At 40.8% G+C, this 21512-nt stretch overlaps 1 protein-coding gene across 4 annotated transcripts in view; it reads left to right on the forward strand.

The window, feature by feature from the left end:
* The first annotated feature begins 3542 nt into the window (after window positions 1-3542).
* CARNMT1 (carnosine N-methyltransferase 1) overlaps window positions 3543-21512 on the forward strand; it is a 40991-nt gene continuing 23021 nt past the window's right edge. For 2 of the 4 annotated variants that reach the window (XM_026652344.2, XM_026652347.2), the window contains exons 1-3: window positions 3779-3850; window positions 6639-6834; window positions 7888-8051. In XM_026652344.2, coding sequence (XP_026508129.1) covers window positions 3783-3850; window positions 6639-6834; window positions 7888-8051 — 428 coding nt within the window. In that variant the 5' untranslated portion in view covers window positions 3779-3782. The other 2 variants (XM_026652345.2, XM_026652346.2) reach the window with 2 other exon arrangements.

The following is a 21512-nucleotide window of genomic DNA, read 5'->3' on the forward strand; positions in this document are numbered from 1 at the left end:
CAGGCAGGTGACAAGAATTGTGATAGACATATAGTAGATGCCATCTAATATCTGTGAACTGATATCTTTACTTTTATTTGTTTAAGGTGAGCAGGTCACAGCAAAACCATGTGAGAAGTTGGAATTCTTTCCAGTATGGATTCAGGGGCAATTTTATGGTGTCTGGATGGATCACTTTGCCAATCTATTGTATGTACATCAGTAACACCAGTTTATACAAATCCATATTGTACTGTAGTGACTGCTATTTCTGTTAGACTTATAATATTGATGAACAGTATAGGTCATCCAGTAGACTAGTGCAGTATTTTTAAAGTGATAGCCTTGCTCAGAGTGGCATCTGTAACCCTGTGACAAACTTTAAACCTGATTTAATATTTAATCCTGTAATATAAGGAATTTGAAAATTACTTTAATGTATGGAAATATAGCCCTGGATATTTCATAAATATACTTTCATAGGTATACGCTATGTGCACAATTTTATATGCAAGTAAAATATTTTTGGAATTGAAAATCACAAATGCAAAGTGATTGCACGTCAGTAATATAGGGAAAAATAGAAGTAATAGCTCATAAAATATTAAATATGAGTATTAAATGACATGATGTGGTTAAAGAGGCAAAAGCCATTTTGGGAGTATGTAAATAGAGGTATTGCACTTGAGACCAGAAACAGAATTCTTCCTTTTTCACATGGTGCTTGTTAGAATGCAGCTGGAGTATTGTGTATTGTTTGGGGCACTGTGGAAAGGATATAGATAATCTGAAGAGCAACTACTAGGCTATTAGAAAGAGTTGTAGGATAAGAAGAGAGGTTGGTAGTGGTTCAGATGTGTTAACAGTAACAGGATGAAAAACGTGCAGCCTGGAAAATAAGGTTTTGAGTTGTAAAAGATTCTGGCTGACAAATGCACAAAAGATGCTACAAAAGAGAAGGAAAGAATAAGATTCTCATTAATCATAAATGATTAATTAGAAATAAATGGAAAAAAAGGAATGTGATTAGAGAACAGAAAAATTATATGGTTTAGATCAGCTAAGGAATAGTACCAGCTTCTCAGTCATATAAAAATATATAAATACACACAGGGAGGATTTAAAACTATCTTTTGAGGATTGTCTAGATATCTTAATTCTACTCAAACCAAAGGTGCAAACCATATAACCTACTACAGGGTCCTTCCAGCCCTAAAAGTCTAGTATTGTTTACTTTCAGGCATTTTGGTAGCACAGAAATGTGTTTTTGTTCGGATATTTTTAGCCTGACGACTATAATATGGTAGCCATCTTGACTGTCTGATCATGAATGCAATATTAAGACTGTTAATAGTAAGCAGAAAATATATTCGTGGTGATCTACTAAAACAGAAGCAGTGTAAGTGTATGTAGAAATATGTTTAAGATGAAATACTTTCCAATGTGAATTTCTGTATCTCGATTTTATACAAAAAATAAAATACTCTAATTGTGTTTTCTCAAATGGCTTGTGAGAACAATAAATGGCTTTATATATAATATGTTTATTTTGCAGGGAGGTGTGCAGTCACATGATAGCAAAGCAAGTATGTATTAAAGTAGCTGATACTTGCCAGAAACTTCTTATTTTTGATGCTCAGAAATCCTAGATTCTATCTCTGGCTCTGGGGTATAAGTACTGTACTATAAGACAGATAAAACTGGGATTGTTACATTAGAGATTTGGGTTCTATTCCTAACTGTGGTTGGAGAAGGTAATATAGAAATGGGTATAACCTGTTAGTTAACTTTAAATCCTTAAGAGCAATGATCCTTGATACATCTATAGATTTGAGCTGTATTTTAAAGATATCTTTACAATACAATGTATTCTACCATAGATCAGTGGTTCTTAACCGGGGTTTGCGTATTCCTTGGGGTACGCAGAGATCTTTCCGGGGGTACACCAAATCACCTAGATATTTACCTCGTTTTACAACAGGCTACATAAAAAGAACTAGCGAAGTCAGTACAGACAACTAGTGAAACTTCATACAGACAATGACTTGTTTATACTGCTCTGTATACTGTAAACTGAAATGTAAGAACAATATTTATATTCCAATTGCTTTGATAATTACATGGTAAAAATGAGAATAAGCAATTTTTCAGTAATAGTGTTCTGTGACACTTTAGTTTTTGTGTCTGATTGTGTAAGCAAGTAGTTAAGTGAAGTGAAACTTGGGATACGCAAGACATTGCAGACTCCTGCAAGTGGTACAGTAGTGTGGAAAGGTTGAGGGCCACTAGTTTAGGGGAAAAAAGTATCTATCGCAGATAACCTTAACTGAGGTTGTAGTTATAAGGGAATCTGCCTTCTATTCTCAGATTTTCTCCGTCTGAGGGATCTTATTTAGACACCTCTACTCCTGCATATTCTTATATATTTTTAAAATATATCTATGCTATAGTAATATCCCAAAAGATATCATTTGTGTATCATTTACTATCATTTGTGTAACATGTAGTGTTTTGCTGTATTATTGCAGGAGCTCAAGTCCTATGGTGATAAAAAATAGTTAATATAAAATAGAACAAGTGGCCAGAAGCATTTTTCATTTTCATCTAAACTAGATGCTGGACTTTGCTGTGGCTACCCCTCGCCATCCTCATTACCACCTGTTATAATCATGACTCCTCCTTCCTCACACACTCTCTGCTCTTACTTTTTTTGTGTTATGGCCCATCCTTAGCACTCACCAGCTCCAGGACAGGACTCCCTCCTGCCCTCCAGTGCAATTAACAGCAACGTTGCCCTGGAGTTAAAAAGGAGCAGAGTCCAATAGTGTTATAGTGCCTATCACAATGTATGTGTTACTGAAATACAGATTTAAATGTTTTATTAGAGCTAATGTTTAAAAATTGTATAGTACAGAGGTTAAGAAAAGAGTGGCTGTAGATCTGGGTCTAGGGCTTAGATTATCCAACCAAGCTCTTTCCCAGGGCTTGGCCACTCCTAGTGAGAGGGGGAAATTGCCCCCTGGTGCCCTATTCCTTTACATTTAGGTATGGCATCTCTTCAAACATATTTTTCAAAGGAAAAATAGCCACCATTGACTCATCTTCCCCCTCCCCCCGTTACAAACTACTGCCCCTTTCCCTGCTGTCGCCTACCTCCCCCTGCCTGGGGCCGTGCTACACTCTCTGGCCAGTGAGCACGTCACTGCTGCAGCCAGGCTCCCCCCACGCCTCACTGCCAGGGCTGCACGGGACCCCCCCTCTGGTATCTATGCCACACGCTGAAGAAGCAGATTTGGATCCTGCCAGTAGAGGGGCGGGGTGACACCTCCCCCCCCCGCGCCAGTTCGTGGTTAGGCCCTTGACTCTTCTCTTCCCGCATTTTCTCACGATCACTCACTAGCTGGTAGGAGGGGTCGGACGGGCTCTTCTGCGGCTGCGCGGGCCGTGCCCGTTGCACATCGCCGTTGGAGGGCGGTGTCCTCGCGTCATATAAAGCAAGTACTCGAGGGGGGGGGCGCGTGCGCCTCTCTCTCGTGCCGGAAGCGGGCGGGGAAAGTGTTGGAGTTGTCGGCCGCGTGCGGCCTGTCCTGGAAGGCGCAGCTCCCGCTGCAGCCGCGGCCCGGAGGCGAGAAGGACACACCTCGGTCAGGGCGATGCTCCGGGGGCGCCGGCAGGGGGACTGGGAGGGGGATGGAGGGGAACAGCGGCCGTGGCGAGACCGGGCTGGCTGCGACGACGGGGAGGTGCCGTTCAGCAGCGAGCGGCTCAGGCGAAAGCAGCCGGAGCAGGGGACGGTGAGCAGGATGGAGGAGGAGGAGCGGCTGGAGGGGGAGCATTTCCGGAGAATCATCAACGCCTTCCGATACTACGGGTAACCGATACCCTGCTCCGCGGAAGACTAGAGACCCCTCCCCCCCAGGTTTCCTGAACCCGAGAGACCCCGACCCTGGCCGGCTCCCCCTGAGGCTGAGAGACGAGACCCCCCTACCCAACTCCCAGGCCGGGTCTTCCCCTGCCCTGACCCCGAGAAACCAGCCAGGTGGAGCCAGGAAATCACTGCCTATGTAACCTTTCTGCCCATTTCCTCCCATGCACCCCCGCCACCGGTGTGTGTGTGCGCTCCCCATCTCTCTCTCTCTTCCGCCCCCCCCCATGACAGTTTTCTAGTTTTTCTCTTATAACTGTGGAAATACAAAATTATTTAGCAGTGGAACTGAGTGCATGTACAGAAGTGATAGCAGGGCATGTTGGTCAAGCTGGTTCTTTGTTAGCTGGAGAAATACTTGAAGTGGTGTTGAAGGGTCTTCATATCTTCCCCTTAAGGCAAAGTTGCTTAATTAAGGGAGATGAAGTAAGCAGTACGTTTTTCTGTTTTTAAAATGAACCTGATTGAGTTTTGGATAATAAATGTAAAAGTACATAATTATTAATGAACATTTATTTTGGACTGTTGAGGTTGAACTTTACAGACTATGCAAACACTGCAAAAACCAGGCCGGTTAACAGCATTGTATTCAGTACTGACATTGAAGGATATAACTAACTTTGAGCTTGTTTTCCTACCAGAAAAGTGCTTTATGGTCCTTCAAAAAAATAATAAGCTGGAGTAGAAAGCCTCAAAAATAATTTTCTACCGAATGTGTAGAACAGAGGAGAACATCAATTAGTTTTAACCAAAAATAAATGATCTAGAGAAAGCAACTGTTTATAGCCATGCTTGTGACATTATCTTGGAAATCATGTATGTTCTGTCACTTTAGAACCTTTTAGCAAGTTTAAATACATGAAACAGAGTTGGGATGTTATGATTCACATTATATTTTTTATATTTCAATTGAAAACAGCTGGGGCCATTATAGTGCAATTGTCTCGTTTGGACAATGTTAGGTGCCATACACGATCTTTAAATTATAGGATCACCTCCTCTGCAATTCCTTTCAAAGAGCTTTAACCAGATTGAGTTGAAATGATCCCCATATTTAATAACTAGTATCAATAAAACATGTTTCAAATAGCTTTATTTTTATTAACCTTACAAGCTTATTGAAATTAAATGCTTGAATATAGAAATATTAAATGAGCGGTTTTAGATACCCATGTAAACTGTGAATGAAGTGAGTTCTAATTCAGAGGACTGAATGTCTGTATGACTGTTTTAGCAACCATTAAGAAAGGGATAGATGACAAGACAGAAAATATCCTAATGCGCATATATGTGTGTGTGTGTGTGTGTGTGTATGTATGTATGTATGTATGCATATATGTGTGTATGTATGTAAATAAAAACATAATCTATGGTATGCCTTGAATACTGCATGCAGTTCTCGTCGCCTCATCTCAAAAAAGATGCATTAGAAGTGGAAGAAGTATAGAGAAGGGCAACAAAATCATTAGGGGTATGGAACAGCTTCCCTGTGAGGAGAGATTAAAAAAATTGGGACTGTTCAGTTTAGAAGAGAGATACGATAGAGGTATCTAAAATCATGAATGGTGTGGAGAAAGAGAATAAGGACGTGTTGTTTATCCCTTCATGTAACACAAGAAATAGGGGTCACCCAGTGAAATTAATAGCTGCAGATTTGCACAACGCACAGTCAACCTGTGTAGCTTGTTGCCAGGAGATGTTGTGAAGGCCAAAAGTATAAGTGGGTTCAAAAATAATTAGATAAGTTCATGGAGGATAGGTGCATCAAGGGCTTTTAGACAAGATGGTCAGGGATGCAGCCACATGCTCCGGGTGTCCCTGAACCTCTGGCTGCCAGAAGCTGGGACTGGACGATGGGATGGATCACTCGATAAATTGCCCTCTTAAATTCATTCCCTCTGAAGCATCTGGCATCTGAAGCTGTTAGAAAACAGGATATTGGGCTAGGTGGACCATTAGTTTGACCCAGTATGTGCATTCTTATGTTCTTAAACTTGCTATAGAATATCCTTAAATTACATTGATTTGAAAATTGTGTACAGATTAGAATTTAAAATGAAAACAGCAACATTATCCTATGTAGTTACAATGAAATTTGTGTTCATCCTTAACTTTTCTGTTAACGAGTGATTCAAGGTAAAGAACTAAGGCCTCAATTGTGTAGTGATTTATCCACATACTTAATTTTCCATATTGTGAGTAGTTCTGTTGATTTCATTGGACTGTTCAGTGTGAAAAGGTAAGCATGTGGAGAAGTCTTTACAGAATCCGTACAGTGATATTAAAAGTGAAGTGAGTTCCTTGTATCTTATGCAGCATAGTATATACTCTTTTAATATTATTTTCTTTACTGTTTCAATGCACAGTTAAAAGCTTGATATTTTCAAACCGTTTATCCAATCAGTCTATTTCCGTGAATTTCTAATGGTATTAAAACCAATGTAGACTTTGGTTTGTGAACCAGTGCCATTGATGGTGATGCTAACATGCACAGATCTGGGAGTAGATAACCGCTTCATAATTTGCAGTCTAAAATAACCACATTCTCTATAAAATTCTTAGGAATTGAGGTTTTTTGGCTTGGTTAGAGGATTATTGTGAAATGAGATCTAAGCTTTTTGAGTAAAGATGGAGAAGTTATGATAGCGGTAATCTGGGGTATCTTCAAATGTGGGTTCTTTGCATTTATAGTTGAAGCTAAATACTGACAGACCTTAACTTTTTTATTTTCTAGAACTAATATGCATGAGCAAGTGAACAGAACAGAGAGACAGTTTAGATCCCTCCCAGCTAACCAACAAAACCTACTTCCTCAATTTCTTCTTCATCTGGACAAGATTCGGAAATGCATTGATCATAATCAAGAGATCCTACAGACCATTGTGAACGAGTGCAAACATATGTTTGAAAATAAAGAATATGGAGAAGATGTATGTAAAAATTGGACTCTTTTCATATTTCAGAAGTAAAAATTTCTGTACATTTGTTAGTTTTTTATATTTCTTTTTCTCACTTCAGATTTCCATTTCTTTTGTCCCTCCCCCCCCTTCCCTTATGAATTCATATTTGCTTAATTACCTTGCCCCCAACCTTTGCATGTCTTATAGGCCTGATGAATTATATTGTATAGTTTTTCAATAAAGGCATCTCTGGCTATTTTTTCTGTATAGAGGTACAGTTAATCACTCAGGAGAACAGTACTTGTCTGCTATGGCAAGTGTCAGTAAGTACTCTTAGTAACAGATCAGTATGATAGAACTCCAATGGAGTTCTAACTCTGCCCAAGTTATTTTTTTAAGGTTGACTTTTCACTTGGCTGCATTGATCATAAATAGTGTTTTTGTAGTACATTAGTTTACAACATTCTTAATCACCTATGTGTTTTAGGTAAATTAACTATTTGTGGTATTATAGTTCTGTACAATTTTATCATAATTTCCCCCCTACTTGATCTACCTTTTTTTAGTATGCCATATCTATTTTTTTAATGAAGTTTTACACTTATGAAGCTTAAGGGACTGGCAGTGACGGAAACTGAAGTCTTCTTTTTTTTTTTTTGTATCCATAGGCTGGGTACAGTTCTGGGCAGCTCCAGTGTGAGCTTCTCCATGCTGCCTCATCAATGACCTGGAGGGACCTCCCTCTCAGAGTGAGAGGTTGTTCGGTCTCCATACTAGCTCACCCCTTGTCCTTTCCTGAATAAGGACTACCAGTTGTGCTGAATTATGCTATATTATATATTGGTTTTGTGATGTGGACCCTGGTCTATTGAGGGCTGAGCTGATACCACCAAACTCATTTCATATATGACTGTAAGCTGGATTTGAGCCCTGGTCCCAGAGGTGAGAGGCGAGTGCTTTATCAACTAAACCACCCATATAGCTGCTACAGCATGTCTGTTTCAGTATTCAAAGCTAAGGTTGTTTGACGTCTTAAATTTCTGGATTTATTTTTTGTCTAACTTTTATTTGCCCTTTAATCAGGAAAATGGGAAGATTGTGCCAGCCTCAACGTTTGACATGGATAAATTAAAGTCCACTTTGAAACAGTTTGTAAGAGACTGGAGTGAAACGGGGAAACCTGAGAGAGATTCCTGCTACCAGCCAATCATTAATGAAATTGTAAAGAACTTTCCAAAAGAGAGATGGTAAATAGTGCTTTGTTTTTAAGATTTATTATAAGAGAAAATATATAGGTCTTCCACATTGCACACCACTTGTAAAAAGTTCGTAGAGAGTGGTTGGGGGAAAAAAAAGCTTGAATTTAAAAATATTTTAAAATAAGTGCAAATAGCGTTGGGTTAATTGTATATACAAAAAAATGCTTGAATGGTAGGGAAGTACAGTAGAATACAAAACGTTAAACCTAGAAATAATAAAACAGAATTAAGTATTGTCTCTCTGTGGGCCAATATTGATAGGTCTAAATATATTTTTATGTGAGTTCAAAAAGTTGTGATATGGTTAAGCCTAGTGATCCTACAGCAGCACAATACAAGGAATCAACAAGTTTGGCAGCTGCTATGAGTGCTGTGGTAGGATCCATGTCCACCTTACCTCAGCTCAAGAGGAGGCCATAGTATATGATCCCTTGAAGGGAAGGGGAAGTAAAATGTGGTTATCCTTGGTGAGAGAGGAAAGGAGTAAAAGGTTCCTATCACCCCTATTATAGCTTTATTACATTTGCAATCCTGTTTACAAATGTTTAGGCCCAATATTGATTTCAGACACAAGATACAATGCATCTTGTAACATTTTCATCTGTTTGTGTGTATATCTTGATAAGTCACTTGACAAAAAGTAAGGCATGTCTGTGTGTCTGAAGGTAGGATAAATGCTGATATGGTAACAACCTAAAAAGAGCAAATTTATTTATCAAAAGTAATATAGTAGTAAAAATGAGAAACAACAACAAAAACTACTCATTAATGAAATCCATGTCCTAAGAATATAAATGATTGTTACTTATTAAATCAGTGCAATTGTCATAAATATACATCATTTCACTTTTAAACTTAAAGAGGCTCTTTTAATGAGGGAAAACAGTGGCCAGCACTGACACTTATGTTTTAATTTCATTTGTGAGTGAACTTGGTGTTTATAAAAGTGAGGACTGATAGCTCTGGCTAGAGCCTAAGCTTGCTACAGCCAATAGCTTCCTCATACAGTACAAACAGTTCACCTCCAACCTGGCCTATAAATACTCCTTGCTACCTGTCATTTGGTTTTCCGCAGTAGATGCTGCCGACCATTACAGACAGCAAAGTGTTTTTGATGCGGTCAAACATCCAAGCTACAGAGATCAGCAAATTTTTTTGGTTTGACTTGTCTTGAGGTGAAATGTTACTGCATCACTTAGCCCAGTGGTTCTCAACCAGGAGTACACATATTCAACTCCTCTAGATCAGTGTTTCTCAACCTGGAGGTTGCAGCCCCTAGGGGAATCACAGGATGGGTTTAAAGGTATCGCAAGTGCAGGGCCAGCGTTAGGGGGTGGCAAGCAGGGAAGTTGCCTGGGGCCCCATGCCACAGGGGGCCCCAGGAAACTAAGTTACATGCTGCAGCCCCTGCTGCCTGTGGCTCAGGCTTCAGACAAGGCTCAGACGTGAAAAACAGGCTCAAGTATCACACTGAAATGTAGGTACAATGTTTATATTCCAATTACTTTATTTTATAATTATATGGTAAAAATTAGAAAGTAAGAAATGTTTCAATAATAGTGTGCTGTGACACTTTTTAGTAGTTTTATGTCTGATTTTGTAAGCAAGTAGTTTTTAAGTGAGATGAAACTTGGGATACACAAGACAAATCAGACTCCTGAAAGGGGTACAGTAGTCTGGAAAGTTTGAGAACCACTGACTTAGCCCACTAAGATTTCATTGGAGGATGAGATTTGTATAGCACTTTCAAAAATATAACTTGAATACTCTTCCCTTGTTAGATACAAGGCATTCAGGAATGTCTTCTCTTATAGAAAAGGTACAGTAAGTTTAGTTTTTATACATTTAAGTAAAGTTATCTTCTGTTTAGACATTTTCATAAGTGATAAAAATAGAAAGTCGCCCTTTGTTGCGGATATTTATGCATTATTATATCGTTCTAAATTTCATAGGTATATTAGTGCAGTTCCAGCATCAATATTGTCAGTGGCTTTTTCTTGTGAAATGTGAGCCTCTGTGTAAGACAAATCTTTGCCTTAAAGGCTAACAAGTTTTTTTATATTTGGCTTTATGGAATCCCTCTTTTAGTTTTGCTTTGTAGGCAGGCTACGCTGGTGTGTCACTCCCAAAACCACTTGCAGTTCCTGTGCTGAATTTGCAATGGCAACTCTGAGGCAATTTTCCAAATGAAAGCCAAATTGGATGAAATGTGGAGAATATTTATTAAGCTTTTCACTTCCGATATCTTAAGTGCACTGTGCCTACCAGGAAAAATGATGTAAAAGAAAATGTAAATCTTTTTTTGACTTGTAACTGAAAGCAGTTACTTATGAATCCATGTATGTTAAATTTGGTAAATAGTGAAAAACATTTGCTTAAAAAATATTTTAAAACTTTTTATTCATTCTGTACTTCGAGAAAGAGCTTTAATTTTGGGGAAGATACAATGTGTTCTTCATTCATAATGCAACTTAAGTCTCTGTTTCAAATGCAGAACTCACCCAAACCTTAACTGTGGAGCCATGACTAATGTTTTTATGTCAAATGGCTTTGATAGAGAGGAAAATATGTAACTGTGAAGAAACCATATTCAGAATAAACTGCTTAGTAGAATAAAATAACTAGCTGACCATAGTTTTGAAATACAATAAAGATATGGACTTGAGCCCAAAAACTGAGGTAGGAGAATTTTTTTACTTTAGAATTCTGAATCCTAATTTTTTCCTTTATGTGGCTCTTTGCCTCTACCTCTTCAGGTTATGGGAGCAAGTTAGTATCTTCTTGCTTTCCCACCTATGTTTGGCTAGCAAATCATGACTTCTCTTTAGATGTGGACCTTGCCATAGTTATAATAGCTTTGTCTCATTGGATTACTGTAATGTGCTCTACAAAAAGCTGCACCTGGAGACCACTCAGACTGTAGATAATGCAGAATAGCAATGCCTATCTGACCAGGCTTTTTGCCTGAGGGCATATTTAGAGGACAGTGAAGTTAAAGAAAGATGGAAAACATCTTTTATTGGCATTGAGCCAGGTAGTAAAATTGTTCCTGATGATTTTAAAATGGTATATGTGTAAAAGCAGTTCTGAGTAAATTTTTCAAGTCTAGATTTTTTCCTCATTTCTTACGAGACTAGCTGGATATAAGTATTTATAAAATGTTTATGGTGCAAGTTTATTATTTGTTCACCGTGTTTAGAAACAGATATGTAGACTTTTCAGACTAAAGCCTATCTTGAACTATGAGTTAGAAAAAGCTGTTATTCCTGATAACTTTTTCCAACAAGACATGTTGGATAAGACTCTCCAAAGTGCTGAATGCCCTTAGCACTCTTCAAAATTCAATCCAATGTATACTTTTAGCACAGTATGTGAAACAATAAGCTTCAATTTTCTCCAAGTATCTTAATTTTGTTTGGCTTTTCCTAAGGCAGAAGTGCTCTGTGAATTGGATTAATCATATTGTGTTTGAACTGTAAGTGATTCAGGTTTTATACATATTCTGAGTGAGTGTGAACAGATGCACTAAATAAATTCATAAATAAAGAAATTGGATCAGCCACTGCAAGTTAATTGAAATTTCTGTACAGATGTGTCTTCAATGCAGAGCTGAAGGAGGGATCGTATTCAACTAATTTTAAGAGTAATGGTCTTAACGTTAAAAATTAACCCTCAGAACTCAGGTTAAAATTTTCAAAAATTTTAATCTGGCCGTGGAAAAGCTAGCTGTGTTTCAAGGTCTTAACACTGTATGCCTGAAGTGGTAAAAGTCAAAACCTTTGATTTGTGATCAACAAACTCGAGTCAAACTTTACACTTGCATGTAGGAAGCAATATCCTGGCATAGATTGACTTCAGTTGACAACTGTACATGCTGGTTTTAAGGGTTATTTCTTTTAACTTACCAGACAAAATATTTGATATCACTTCCATCCCAGTATCTATATTACCAAGATATTTGTTCTAAAATACTGTTTGGATGTCTGGCATTTGTTTTTAGTCCCTTTAGCTGTCACTATAAATAATCTAACCATTGGTTCAGTTTAGGCCACTCAGTCATATCTCAGTTACACTTCAGCTGAGTTTCTGTGAAATAAAAGCACAAACATCTTTTCTATGTTTTAATACTATACGTGGGATTTCTTTAATGCATACTATAGTAATTTAAAAGAATTTGCTATGTTTAAATGCTCAATGATGGAAATGTGAGTGGTGCTTACATAATACATTTATTTCTCTCTTTAGTATATCATGTCTATGCTTATATCCAGGTTGGTTTATTTGCTAGAATCTGGAAGCCCTCTGGCTTCAGAATATCATGCCTCTTTGGGGCAACAGATGCAGTACAGAGTAGTACCCAGTTTGTACGTTCATCTATTTTTGGAGTTTACTAGCAGTGTTCTCTTCCCAACATCCTTGCCCACTCTGTAGAAAAATAAACTTGTATGGCAAAAAAGGATATTACTAACCTGGTTTCTCTTTTTGGATGTTGGTGGGGAACAGCTGATTCCCTTCACAGGAGGCATCAAGTTGTTAAGATATGGAAAGGAATGCAAGGTGCCCCATCTGAGCAGAGTGCAGTGTTTAAGGTACTCTTGCTGTTTAATTTGGGGGCAGATGGTGTTTCCCCTTCCTCCCATCAGAGTTGGTTATAGAAGGTTGGGGACTGGGAATCTTAGAGATGTTGGAAGCTGAAAATTAAAATTTGTTTATCTTTGCTTCTAATGGGAAAAGCAGCCACGGGATCTTGTGATCATACCAATGGGTAAAACTTCTGGCTAGACGTAGAAAATGGGACTGTTATCTAACTATATACAGAGTTAATAACTCTTAAACTTTCAAGCATGGCCATGTGTCCTCCTGGAATTCTCTTTTATGGTGGTCTGCTCTAAGTGCACTTTCAGGATAAAACTCTCTGGTATGAACGTGACCTCTCACCTAGAAAATTATATTTAAGGAATGGTTTCAGAGTGGTAGCCTTGCTAGTCTGTATCAACAAAAACAACGAGGAGTCCCTGTGGCAGTTTATGCCCAAATAAATTTAGTCTCTAAGGTGCCACAAGGACTCCTTGGTATTGTCAACAGATTCACCTAGATGTCAAATGTGGTTATGGGGAATATATACACAAAGTTGAACGGTTGTCAATATGAGAACTGTCAGGATACAATGAGTCACCGTTTAGTTTCTTTTAAAATTTGTTTTGCTAGAATTATACATGCAGTACATAGTTAGAATAATTTGTATTGGTTCACACACTTCAGTGTTAAGAATAAAATGGATGGGAGTTCTATAAGGTAGCACAGTTGTCTAGACAACAAACAGGAGGATCTGACATAGCTGGTTTCATATTTTATCTCTTAAAGAAATGCCCAAGCCACATTGACAGCTCGTTTATAGCTCCATGCACTCAGGTATTGTATCATAATTTGTTTTCTAGTCTCATATTGGGCCAGATTCCAGCCCTCACTGTGGCCCATACGTAATTCCTTCAGCGCAGTGCAAATGTATGTGGCCCTCTACTGCCATTCTAAATGGCCCCCATTATAGGATCATGCTGTGTGGCAGGGTGGAGATGCAAAGAGCAGGAGAGGGATTGATGACACACTATACCTGTAATTCTGGGATGCAGAACAGCTCCATTGGCAGCTGTAAATTAGAGCAACCTCATTGGTGGGACATACGATTATTCCTGGAGTCACTCCAGTATCCTGAGCAGCCCAAAATCCAGGAGATGAAAGGATGTAATAAAAGCACCTCTGCCCCTCCAGTCCTCTTGAGCTGTATCTTGCATTCTGTGTTTCCTCTGAAAGGATCAGCGTAGAATCTGGCACATTGTCTGTAAAATAGCCAACACATCTTGAAAACATAAAAGTTGCATAAAATAAAGTCCTCCTGGACATGTAATGCATTTTTTTATTTATATTTGCCTGTATACATTCCTAATTCCAAACCTTGAAAAATCTCCACTTCATTGGTCCAGACCTCTGATCATAGCTTCCATCACATAGCTACTAGTGATAACATAATACAAAGACATGTTTCTGTGTCTCAGTAAGTTGTAACTCACAATAATTCTTATGCAAAAGCATGATAAAGGTTGAAAACAAATGCACTGAGACAGTTCACTTTATCCTGTGTATTGTCCACAAACTAGATTTGTGCTTTCTTATGTTATCCCCTCTCTCATTTTATGACATTTCTCTCCACCTTTACAGTGGCACATAGAGATCAATTTCTCACAATCCAAGGACTGAAGAAATGCTTAACCCTTAAAAGTTAGCTAACATCAGTCCAGTCATTGGCTAGAGCTCATTCGCTTAGGTGCAAGGAATTTCCTCAAAATCTCTATCACCACCACTCTAGTTCTTGGATGGAGTACATCATCTCTGCCTTAGTCCTAGTCCTTGTTACTGGCACTGATAGGTTAGTAGTTTATAGTGTTAGTTAGTGATAGTTAAATTTTCTTTTTAGTGTTTATCTTTTTAAACACTTCAGTTCTTGTTCTGAGTACTGTTACCATTGCCAAGGCATGCCTCAGTCACCAGGATACGAGCCCTGCCGCTCCTGCAAGAAACCAGTGCTAGTGAGAGACACCCTCCCCCCCAAGTTGCCTGAAGCGTGATGTGGAGTTGCATGTCAGGGATTGGTGTCAAATTTGCAGGGACTTTAAACTAGAACCAAGAAACACAGGGAGGCCAGACTTTAATTTCTCCTGATAGTCAGCTCTGCGCCCACCATCTCAGAGACTTCCTGCTTCGAATGGGTGCCAAAGCACTTTGGCTTCAGTGAGGAGTGCTCCACCTGTATTGGCTGAGTCCCAGCACTGATTGTCTTCCTTGGAGCTGAGAAAGAAACATTGCAAGTTGGCCTCCAAGGACTCAACGTCAGTGAAAGGAAGATCCCCTGTATTGAAGGCTGGCAGGCATGCAGACAATGGAAATAGTCAATTTGAAGCTGAGACCATCAACTCCTGCACAGGCATTGAGCTAATCAGTGCAGTCTGCTTCAACCCACCAACTGGAGGCTATCCCTGTGCCATCAACTCAGGAGGCATTTGCTGCGACAAGGGACTTGTTCAGCCTCTAGGTACCGGTGTTGCTCATGGTACAGATGTCTTTTAAGATGGTACCGACAACTGCCGGTCACACTTTGCCAGCTACTACAATATTGTGTTCAATACTGTGGGCATCTCTGGATATCTGAATGTCTGATCATACAGTGCTGTGAAGAGGAAAGCCAGCGATGATTTCTCCAGTACTGTCGTCCGCAGGCTCCCAACGCTGAGGCACCAACAGGATCAGCCCCCCAGCCTTCATTGGTCAGAAGAGGATGATTTATCTTCAGACTAAAAGGTCTGCTCATACGTCTCACAGTCATGTCGTGTACCTTGCCGTTTCCCTCTGAGGGCTTACCACTCCTTTTATCCACAGTAGGGCCCTTCCAGGCCAAATGTAGGGATCCGTGGGCCAAAATGTAATCGGAGTTCCTGGGCTTTACCAGTGGCCATCCTGGAACGCTTTGGGATTCCCACTGATGTCTGGGTATTCTCCATGCCCACCCCCTTCTGTGACATCAAGTAGGTGTTAAGAACCATCCCACTAAATACACCAGGAGTCCATGCCCAGTATGATGCTCAGTACCATGCAGGAAGACATTGCTCAGGTGACTCTCCTTTTGAAAGGCCAGAGGAGGCCCCACCTCAGCCAATTATGGCTTTGGCCTCTTCATTACCTGATGAGGCAGTGGTTTCGGATGACTATAGGGCCCACCAGGACCTTTTAAAAAGGGTGGTTTCTGCCTTGGATATCCAGGTGGAAGAGGATTGCATGTCATCCCACAAGCTGATTGACATTTTAGCAACTGCTAGACCTTCTTGGGTGGCACCCTGATTAATGTAGCTATCTTGGAGCCCACCAAGGTTCTGTGGCAGACTCTATCTTTCCTTTCCCCACATCAAAGTGAATGGAGGGATAGCTCAGTGGTTTGAGCATTGGCCTGCTAAACCCAGGGTTGTGAGTTCAATCCTTGAGGGGGGGCCACTTAGAGATCTGGGGCAAAATCAGTACTTGGTCCTGCTAGTGAAGGCAGGGGGCTGGACTCGATGACCTTTCAGGGTCCCTTCCAGTTCAATGAGATAGGTCTCTCTCTCTCTCTAGGGGTGTGTGTGTGTGTGTGTGTGTATATGTGTGTATATATATATATATAGCTGAGCGCAGATATCATGTACCCTCATAGAAGATTAGGGTTGAAAGAGACCTCAGGAGGTTATCTAGTCCTCAAAACAGGACCAATCCCAACTAAATGATCCCAGCCAGACCTTTGTCAAGCCCTCTCCAAGGTTTGAGCACCTCTACACCCACCTCTCTCAGGAGTTGCTGGTGGTCTCAGCCACCAATGAGAAAGCACCAAGGGCAACAGCTGTCTACCTTGCAGTCAAAGGCTGCTACAAATCTTGACCTGTTGCAGAAAGCTTTATTCGATGGTTGGCCTGCGTTTCAGGATTGCTAACTGCAGGGATTGTTAGGGTGCTAGGACTTCAACTTCTGGGGTATGGTATATTAAAAAGAGACAGATGGCCAGAAAATGCGAGACAGGAATTTCTTGCCTTGTTGAAGAGGGTAAATTAGTGGCTAGAACCTCACTTCCGGTGGGGGTGGACGCTGCTGACTCTGCTGCTAGGGTCACGGCATCAGCCATTATGATTCACAGATGTTCATGTCTCCAGTCGCCAGGTTTCCCTCGAGATTCAACAGACCATACAAAACCTTCCTTTTGAAGGGTTGTCGCTCTTCTCTGAGCAGACTGACAGGCTGCATAGCCTGATATTCGGGCATTTAAAAGCAGTTTTGTCCTCAGGAACCACTTCACTAGTTGCTTTCACTCCTCACCACCATGATCCAACGAGGAAAAAGAATAGAGGTTATTGGAGACTTCCCCCTTCTTCTGCAGCAGCTTCTAGCTCATCCAGACAGACTAGGAGTTCTAAGCAAATATTTTGATGTTTATGTCAAGGACAGCATAGCACCTTCCATCATGCCAACCTGTCCTACCCCTCTGTTTACCAGCCTGCTATGTACCTGCTCAAGTGCTTGGTCTCAAATCATTGCAGACCAGTGGGTCTAAAGTACAGTGGAATTGAAATACACCCTTTAGTTCATTTCTGTCCCCCCTTTTTCCATGCCCAGGATGACCAGATGTCCTGATATTGGGGGTTTTATCTTAGCTAGGCACCTATATACCACCCACCCCATTCTGATTTTTCACACTTGCTATCTGGTCACCCTATCCAAGCCCCTTCTCAGTCTCTCTTCAGGGACCACTCTCATGAGGAAGTTCTGCTTTGGGAGGTGCAATCTCTCCTCCATTTGGCAGCCATAGAGGAGGTTCCGCAGTTACTCATAGAAAAAGGATTTTATTCCTGCTATTTCCTGATCCCAAAAGCAAAAGGATACCTCAGACCCATACTAGACCTGCGATAGGTCAACAGACCTCTCTGGAAAAAGATAAAGTTTTGCATTGAGACTGCTGAACTTGAATTAATATGCAAATTAGATACAATTAACTTAGGTTTGAACAGAGACTGGGAATGGTTGGGTCATTACACTAATTGAATCTATTTCCCCATGTTAAGTATCCTCACACCTTCTATGGGTCATCTCGATTATCACTTCAAAGGTTTTTTGTTTTTTCTCCTTCTGATGATAGCTCATCTCAGTTGATTGGCCTCTTACAGTTGGTATGGCTACTTCCACCTTTTCATGTTCTCTGTATGTATAAATATCTTCTTTCTGTGTGTTCCATTCTATGCATCCGATGAAGTGGGCTGTAGCCCACGAAAGCTTATGCTCAAATTTTTTAGTCTCTAAGGTGCCACAAGTACTCCTGTTCTTTTTGCAAATACAGACTAACATGGCTGCTACTCTGAAACTTACATTGTCATGTTGTCTTCCATTATCTCTTCCCCGGAGATGGGTATGCTGCCGTCAATTTGAAAGACTCATGTTTTCATGTGGCAATACATCAGAGCCCCAGGAAATTCCTGAGATTTGTGGTCAACCAAAGCCATTACCAATTTGCATGCCTACCGTTTGGCCTGTTCAGCTCCCTAGGTGTGTTCACAAACTGTGTGGCAGTGATGGTGGCATTCCGCAGAAAATCAAGATTTCAAGTTTTTTCCCTACCTGGACAATTGGTTGGTGAGAGGCCAGTCCAAGACTCAGCTGCTGTCCAGCGTGACTGTCATCCAGTCTATCTTTGATACACTAGGGTTGCTTATCAGCACAGAGAAGTCAGTCCTGTCTCCAGTGCAAAAAATAAAGTTCATAGGAGTAGTCTTGGACTCTGCAGAAGCCAAGACATTTGTCCCTCAATTACAATTCCAGATGATGCTGGCCATCCTTTTAGACCTGAAGAGTCATCCCACCATGACAATATGAAATTGCCTCAGGCTTCTGGGGCGTATGGCCTCATGCATTTATGTAGTCCAGCATGCCAGGCTCCATCTCAGGAAATGGCAAGGATGGATGGCTTCAGTTTACTTGCCAATTCATCACCCTCTAGACGTGGTAGTGCAAATGCCCACTCAAATTCTGGCCATGCTGGGCTGGGGGACAGACCCATCTAGTGTGTGTCTGGGGTGCCATTTGCTTCTCCTCAACCAGCTTTAACCCTAGTTACAGATGCTTCTGCTCTCAGGCAGGTCTCAGTTGGGTTCTCTGCAGACAGAAGTTTTATGATCTACACAGGATTTAACTCTGCAAATAAACATCGGAGAATTGAGGGCCATTCGACTAGTTTGTCAAGTCTTCCTTCCTCATATCAAGAGAAGTCTACATGTACTTACAGTCAAGGAGGACCTTGTTCACTCTGCTATGCCAAGAGTCATTCAGGCTGTGGGACTTGTGCATCGCCAATTTTAATCAACCTCAGATCCTTTCACATTTCAAGTGTGAAGAATGGTCTGGCAGACTGGTTAAGCAGATCATTTACCAGTCATGATGAGTGGTCTGTCCATCAGGACATTGCCACATCCATTTTGTGGCGGTGGGGGACTCCCTATGTAGACTTCTTTGCAACATAAGTCAGCAGGAAGTGTAATTGGTTTTGTTCTCAACAAGGTCACAGTCCTGGGTCCCTCACGGACACTTTCCTGTTGCCTTGGGCAAGTGTGCTCCTGTATGCATTTGCTCCACTCCCACTCATACCAAGAATATTGTTGAAAATGAGGCAGGCTCATGCCCAAGTCAAAGTTACAGCTCCAGCGTGATATCAGCAATGCTGGTTTTCCACTCTGCTGTACCTCTCAGTCAAAGATCCGCTGACTCTACCACCAGATCAAGACCTGGTCTCCCAGGACCACAGTCACCGCCTCCTCCCCAACCTTCAGGTCCTCCACCTGACAGCCTGGATGCTCTGTGGTTAATGCCCCAGGAAGAGGTTTGTTCAAAGGAAATTCAAAATCCACTTTTAAAGAATAGGAAACCATACACTAAGTATACTTATCTGATGAAATGGAAGCGATTCTCCATCTTGTCCCACTAGAAAGGGGTTTCCCAAGTCCAGTTTCCACTACATCATATTCTGGGCTATCTGTTGTTCCTGAAACAATGTCTGGCTGTTAGTTTCATTAAGGTTTGTTTAGCAGCTGTTTTAGCCTTCCACGCTCCAATTGATGATTCTGTTTTTTCCCCAACCCTATGTCAATAAGGTTTTTAAGGGTTTGGAAAGGTTGTACTCTCAGGTAGAGGATCCTGTTCCCCCTTGGGACTTGAGCTTGGTGGTGTCAAAACTGATGGGTGCTCCCTTTGAATCGTTAGCTATATGTTCCTTATTGTGTGTCTCAGGGTACTCTTTTTGGAGCTACTCACTTCTGCCAGGAGAGTAGGTGAATTGTATGCTCTGTCTTCTCCGTACGCGGTCTTCTACAAAGACCAGGTTTATTTAGGTCCACATCCAAAATTTCTTACTAAGGTGTGTCTCATTTTCATATCAGTCAAGCAATGTACTTACCTTCTTTCTTCCCGAAGCCTCGTGCTCATAAGGATGAAGAGAGACTCCACGCTTTGGATATCAGGAGAGTGTTAGTGTTCTACTTAGACAGGACTAAACAGTTTAGCTCATTCTCACAGTTGTTTGTGGCAGTTGCAGACAGGAGGAAAGGTCTCCCAGTCTCTTCTCAAAGGATCTCAACTTGAATATCCTCCTGTATACGCTTGTGTTATGACTTGGCCAGTGTAGCTTCATTAAGCAGAATACAAGCACATTCATCTACATCACATGCAGCCCCTGTGGCTTTCCTAGCTCATGTGCCTGTCCTAGACATTTGTAAAGCAGCAACTTGGTCTTCAGTGCATACCTTTACCTCACATTGTTGAGACTCAGCAATCTAGAGATGATGCCATATTTGGGTGTGTGGTCATCCAGTCCTTATTCAGGTAGGCTCCAAGCTGGAGGTGGGATCGAACTGCTTGTGAGTCACCTAAAGTAGAATGGATATGTGCAATCACTTGAAGAAGAAACAGTTACTAACCTGTTTCGTAACTGTTGTTCTTGGACATATGTTGCATGTGTCCATTCTACCATGTGTTACCCTCCATATCATTCTCTCCAGTAAAAAGGAACTGAGTGGATTTGGCGTGGCTCCACCCTGTATACCACCATGCATTAGCGCAGGGCAGCAGATGGGTACTTCTGAGGGGAAACTCTCCATCAATGCACTGGGCGCACACACCTGAAGTGGAACAAGTGTTACAGAACGGGTTTGTAAATTTCTTTTTTTTTTTTTTTTTTTAAGGTGGGTGATGTAATATCTTTTATTGAACCAACTTCTGTAGATGAGAGAGACAGAAGCTGGTCCAATAAAAGATATTACCTGACCGACATGGCTATCATTACACTGCATACATGATCTTTTTTAAAGAAGACAGTCTTTAAAGCTGGTCAGCACTTTTTTCGCTGCCTTCTGGATTTGTCTCTTGAAAGCCAGTCTTTCCAAAGTTAGCTGACTTTCCTCACTCCTCTTTATCTTTTGGAAACATGGTAATGCCAACTCTTTGTGCCCATTCTGGCCACCTGGTTCTCAATATTCTGAAGACTGCATTTCATTTTCTCCCACCTCCACATCTTGAAAATTAGGGTTGTGTTGTCCTGCATACCAGTCGGATGCTGTTTTTAAGTGTCTTAGTTACATCTATGTAATGACTTCTTGACTTAAAGGTAACTTGCAAAGGGGGAGGAAGAAATTGAGTACACACTATTTTTTGCTTTATAACATATAAAAGAGGCCTGAAATTTTCTCCCCCTTCCTTCCTCCCTCCCTCAATTTTTGTCTGCTTGTTCTTTTCTAGAAACATCAGGAATATCAAGGCTTCGCTTTTCTGTTTTTATTGGTAGATTCCCTGCAGTGATGTAAATAAAGTCTGAAAAAGCTCCCAAATCCATAATCAAAG

Source organism: Terrapene carolina, unplaced genomic scaffold (assembly GCF_002925995.2).
Source record: "Terrapene carolina triunguis isolate 2854851 unplaced genomic scaffold, T_m_triunguis-2.0 Scaffold113, whole genome shotgun sequence".
NCBI lineage: Eukaryota > Metazoa > Chordata > Testudines > Emydidae > Terrapene > Terrapene triunguis.